The sequence below is a fragment of the Anastrepha ludens genome, chromosome 5, assembly GCF_028408465.1.
Source record: "Anastrepha ludens isolate Willacy chromosome 5, idAnaLude1.1, whole genome shotgun sequence".
Lineage (NCBI taxonomy): Eukaryota > Metazoa > Arthropoda > Insecta > Diptera > Tephritidae > Anastrepha > Anastrepha ludens.
In genome coordinates this window covers 109710415-109716414 of record NC_071501.1, presented here as the reverse complement: position 1 = coordinate 109716414, position 6000 = coordinate 109710415, and the positions used below count along the sequence as shown (strand labels likewise).

Below are 6000 nucleotides of genomic sequence, written 5' to 3'. Positions count from 1 at the left end.
TTTTAAGGAAATATTAAAAAATTTATATTCGTCTTTTACTCACTCACCTGGAGCTTCATCAAGTAAAATCTTACTAAGAATGCTTAAAGTACGCATTAAGTAGAGACGTACACAAATAACGGTATTTTAGTCGCGAGACGTTGAGTAGTGCAGGTAGTGGTTTCAAAATTTGTAAAAAAATGCTTCATAATAATTCAAATCGTATTCGGCTATGAAAAATAATTATTGAACTTAGTCTTTATTTAATTTAATTTGCTAACTTTTCGAAATTATATGGTAATAAATCTATATTAGTGCTTAGTTGAATGTGTTTTCTCCGACACTGTAATAGCAAAACGCGACGACGAATTATAGAGGATTACCTTGCAAGCGCAGCTTCTGAGTAGGTATGTATGTATGTATGAACATAGTTATGTGTTAAGATAAATGTTAACGGTTAATCACCCGCGCCGACGCAGCTTAAGGTCTACTACGAAAATAAGGCGATAATGAATTGGTTTCTCTTTATTTATTTTTCTATGTGTAAATATTTTTTTGGGAATCACTAGCAACATTGAGATTAGAAAACCGTTCAGCTACCTACGATTGCTGTCTCACACGGTTTATGTACATATGTATGTGTGTGTGAAGATCGTTTGCCAATCGATTCTTCACGAATGTTTTCATTTCCAGATTAATTGACAGTTTGAGAGTAGCATGCAAATTGTTATTGTTTTCTCTGCTACTCTTTCTTATATATCAGGTACTTCGTTGAAGATCGTCGGTCAGCGACTATTTGCTCTTACCGAATACACAGCGGTGCACGAGCATGCAAACGAGTGAATGTGTTAGTTTCTGGCTCAAATCTGCATAAATAATTTCATGTATACATACATACATTCATACATACATACATACATACTTAGCATGTTCGTCAAAGCATTATGCGAAGGCAGAACTGACATTTACTACCTGCTCACAAAGTAAATCAAATCGTTGTTGGTCAGAGCCGCCAGGCTGGAGTATAAATAATTTTCACAAATTTGCGACTAGACATTCGCATAAACTGTATAGATATTGACGCACGTACCATCGCGGTTCTCAACTCAAACTCATAAACATCTTATTATTAACTGCTAAACGAGAGTTTAACGTCATGAAAGTTTTATTTACTTTGGCGTTGTTGATTGCAGCTGTTTCGGCGTTGCCGCAATTCGGCTTTGGTCCACCAGGCTTCTATGGTGGTGGACCTGGCTTCGGTTCACCTGGTTTCGGTCCTCCACCACCCGGTTTCGGCCGGCCTTTTAGAGGCGGAGGCTATGGTGGAGGTTTTGGCCCTGGTGGAGGCTTTGGTCCTGGTGGAGGTTTTGGCCATGGTGGAGGTTTTGGCCATGGCGGCTTCGGTCCAGGCGGTTACGGTAATCGTGGTGGTGGTGGTGGTGGAAGTGCTTCATCCTCAGCTTCGTCGAGCGCGAGTTCGTCTGGTGGTGGCGGTCTAGGCGGTGGTTCTTCGTCAGCGTCCGCTTCATCTTCGGCGTCGTCTTCCTTCGGTGGTGGCTTCCGCGGCTAAGTGTAATTGAGCAGGGGGAATTTTAAACTAGATTTAAGTATGCAAGAAGGCTGAACAGTAGTAAATATATGAATGTAAAAAAAATTTTTTATTTGTGTAAAAATTTTAATAAAAAATACTCAGAAATACTCACAAGTAAAAATGTGTTTCTTTAAATGTTTCTTCAACGTTGGCTTTGGGTTTTGGTTTTAACTGTTTCGTATTTATTTTGGAATCAATTTCAAACAAATTTCAGCTCAGCCCGACAATCACATCGTTTAGGCATTTTAAATAAATCTAAGCAAAGTTTTCGTATACATTTTTTTTACGTTACTCGCTGTAGTCTTTAGTGGCTCGATTCTCGGAAACTTAAAGCCAACTAAATATATGTAGGTAAGTATGTTGTCATCTTAAGCAGTATAGAAAAAATTAAATTCAAGGTTTTATTTTCAGTTTGTACTATCACTTTTGTGGACAATCACTTTTGGCATATGACAGCGGCTAAGGCTGATAGAAAACAAGATTTGGTCATACGAAACAAAATTGTGAAAGTAAGATTGCGTGTTACGTCAAGGTGGTTTTGTCAGCGGGATTTCGTCTTCATATACCTACACTCTTCCAATCACTCGTTCATGTAACATGAGCGCTGGTTGCTAGGTTTTTGTCAACCTCTGTCTGAACAAACTGCTGTCATAGCAAATCAGCTAACTCCTTCAAATTTTCTGAGAGTCGATTAACGGTTTGATGTTAGTCACACCTGTGACTTGTGTACATCCTGGCAGCAACTGCGTTTCGGAAACTATGGATTTGTTTGAGCTCCAGCAACGGCGGCAGTAAGGCTGTATTACTTTCCACGAAAAAACATTCCGTTCTCAACCAGGGTGGAGAGAAGCACGGAAATTCCTGCAACATCACGCATTTGATCAACAAAATGCTGACTTTCTGCTACTCATCACCAGTTAAACAAACGGAGTACAAAATAATCTTCTGCGCGTTCGAAATGGAGGGTGAAAAGTAAGTAAAGTTTATAAGAAATTCTATTTCAATATTGAATGTCATTTATTTATTCTTTGTACCAAAAAATTGACTGCTTGCATGATACGAAATTGAAATTTGAAAAGGTCGAGCCAAGGAGCACCAGGAGATTTGGTGGCTCCTAAAACACTCAGGCTAAAAAGCCAATTGTATTTAAAGCTCTGGAAAGGGGGTAGATAGTCATAGAAAGAGATAGGAAAGAATAGAGACAGAGATAGAGATATTTAGTCCTGTGAGAATTTTTCAGATTCTTTGGCAAATCTGTAAATATCCTCCAGTTTTAGAGAACGAATATTACTCATTCTCATGACATCGGAACCCAGTACTCGTAGCCGTTCTCTAGCAAAGGCAGGACACTCACAGAGAAAGTGCTCAGTGCTTGGAGGAGGCAAGCATGACAGGCATACCGGGTTCTTGATTATTCCAATGGTGGTTATATGCTGACCCCATGGGTTATGTCCTGTAATGATGCCGACCATCAACCGCACGTCTTTCCTTCTAAGTTTTAGTAGAAAGTTTGACAGTTTTCTGTTCGGACTTGTCACAAAACACTTTGCAGCTCTGCAGCGTTCTAGACCGGATCATCGCTCTTTATGTAGATTGCCTACATAATCGTAGATCCAATTCATGATTCCTGCGGAACTGATTCCGATTATTGGCTCTAGCCCTTGTGGGGGCACCGCTGATCCACGGTTGGCAATTCATCGGCAATTTCGTCTCCTTGAACACCGGAGTGTCGCGGAACCCATATAAGTACGAGCCTGTTTTGTCTTGCGACAGAATTGAGCTTCTTCTTACATTCTTGAACAATATTTGAGGGTTGCTTCGCGTTCTTCATGACCTTCAGTGCAGCCTGACTGTTACTGCAAACTCCAATCTTTTTCCCGCTCCATCTCTTCTCGACTATCCATTCGGCTACTTTCAGGATGGCAAAAACTTCCGTTTGGAAAACAGTTGCCATTTGCCCCATACCATAGTGATACCTATTACTGTTGTTTAAGTATCATCCGGCTCCGGACGCTATTTCATTCTTGGACACATCGGTGAAGAAAATAACCGTCAAACCTCCCTGCATGCATTCTGGATTGTTCCAATGCTCATGCAATGGAAATCTGACACCAAATTTCCTTCCAAATGGAACTGTGGGTATCAGGTCGACTTTAAGTGCCAAAAACAGTGGACTGCAACAGAGATAGCAACTCAAAGATTTCTCTGTGTCCCGAAGCTCCGTATTCGTGCCAGAAACCATATTTATAGAGTCTACACATTGCTTTTATTGCTTCCTGTTGTATCTTAAGATCCAGGGGGAGAAAATCAAGCATAGCATTTAGGGCATCACCAGAGGTTGTACTCATGGCACCCGTGATGCCTGATACGAAGTTGTTGTTCAGTTTCCGACGCGACGGTACTTTAAGGGCTGCTCCACATCATTGTGCCGATGAGCGTTCAGACAAAATAGTAGCAAGTCGGAAACAATGTGTGCATTTATACCCTCCGTAACATTCAAGTTTCGGTCCGTTCCGTTCTAGTAACGATCAGTCTAAAAGAAATTTTTGTGTGTGCCAAATTGCACTTGGAGCAGGTATTGTCCTTTTACACGACTGAATAGTGAGCTGAGTCAGACCGTACAATAGGGACTATATTAACATACCACCATATCGATGGCACAAGGTTGTGAAAGAAGCAATGGTTCATCAAGGATTTTCATCAAGTGCCGATCACGGTACTACGATGCGGAGCGGCCGTAAAGATGAGTTTGATTTCAGAAAGGAATTGGTTTATTTGGGGCAAAGTATTGAAAGCAGCAACTCCAAGGAAAAGTTTTGGATATAAGCGCGACCTATAAGATTAAATAGATAGAATTGTCTCTACTTATTTTTAAGACAAATACGAACTTCACAGCCGTGAAATTTCGCCAGCAGCACGCGCTTAGTTTGCCGTGAAATGTTGCTAGTCATATTGATTGTCAAATGAGAAGAAACGCCAAATTTATGAGTACCGCACCAGAAGCAATTGGCACGTTTTGGTAAAAAAGGATTTTGAAATAAATTTATTTATTTTAAATTTTTAAATTGTAAAGTAAACACATAATCTATATACACATGCCCCACAAAGTCTGCGTTCACCCTACAATAACTTTTTAGTGAATGAAACACACAACCTGATTTTATATTGTAATTTTTATAAATTTGTATATATTTATATGTTTAAGTTTCAAAAACACAAATAAATTTCAAGATTCCTCACATAAGTTTTTAGATAACGGTGAATAATGGCTGTAACAAGTAAATAAAGCGACCATTACGTCTGCGTTCAGTCTTAAAGCCTAATACAAAAACATGATATGCTATATGCAAAAATTACGTTGCTTCAGGACTTCACCCAGCCTATTTGGCATTGAACTTACTAGTTTCGCTGTTTCCTCTGTTGTTATCTTCCTCCATTCTGCCTGCATGACACTCCGCAAAACCGTTTTTACTAGTAATCACTTGCTGACGAATTCTTTTTTCCAATAGATCCCACAGGTGCTCGATGGCGTTAAGATCTGGGACTGTGGCGGTGTTTTAAGCTCTTTTGGGGCGTTGTACAAGAGCCAAAGCTTAACGATCTCGGCTGTGTGCTTCGGGTCGTTATCTTGTTGAAACCAAAATGTTCTTGATAAGCCGAGATTTTCTGCACTTTGCTTTAAATTCCGTTTTAGTATGTTCAAGTATCCCCATTTATCCATCGTCGAATCAATAAATTCTAACTGACCCACCCCATTTGCCGCCGTGTAGCCCCAAACCATAAACCCGCCACCTCCGTGCTTAACCGTGCCAACAAGATTTTGCTTTCCAAGAGCAGTTCCAGGTTTTCGCCAAACAATTTGACGGCCTTTTATTCCGAATATACAAAGTTTACTTTCGTCTGAAAATAATATATTACTTTTTTCCAGAACTCGGGAGGCTTATTTATGTACTCATTAGCAAACTGAATGCGTTTACGTCTGTTCCATGGTATCCAGCTTGGCGTAGAACTTTTCTGGCAGTTTCAGCGCAAATACTTTTTTTAAATGTTTGATTTATGTTTTCAACTAATTTTGAGGATGTAATCCGGGGGTTAACATTTGCCAAGTTGATTATAGAACGCTCCTCCCGGGTAGATAATTTTTTCGGACGCCCTGACCTGGGCTTAGATGTAAAAATTCCGGTTTGCCGAAAATTTGTTACAATTCGCTGAATAGAGGAATACGTTCTCCCAATAGATTTTCGAATATTTCGGAAACTTTTTCCGTCTTTCCACATTTTTATAATTATTTTCCTCTCAGAAACCCTTATTTCTTTTCCCTTTCCTTCCATGTTCTTTAATTATCTCCAGTTATAAATAAAATTTTCAACTAAGCTTTGTTAACATTTAGTCGAAGTAATGCGCAATTAAAAATTAATATAAACAATGAG

General features: G+C 39.6%; 1 protein-coding gene and 1 long non-coding RNA gene across 2 annotated transcripts in view; both read left to right on the top strand.

The window, feature by feature from the left end:
* The first annotated feature begins 1004 nt into the window (after positions 1–1004).
* Positions 1005–1685, top strand: LOC128864525 (keratin, type II cytoskeletal 1-like). The gene has a single exon (XM_054104226.1). It carries the CDS (start codon positions 1136–1138, stop codon positions 1547–1549), a length of 414 nt encoding a protein of 137 aa, XP_053960201.1. The 5' UTR covers positions 1005–1135; the 3' UTR covers positions 1550–1685.
* Positions 1686–1691: 6 nt separating this feature from the next.
* LOC128864527 (uncharacterized) overlaps positions 1692–6000 on the top strand; it is a 54894-nt gene continuing 50585 nt past the window's right edge. Inside the window, exons 1-2 of the long non-coding RNA XR_008454706.1 lie at positions 1692–1921; positions 1982–2542. This is a non-coding gene — a long non-coding RNA (uncharacterized LOC128864527). The remainder of the gene's footprint in view (positions 1922–1981; positions 2543–6000) is intronic.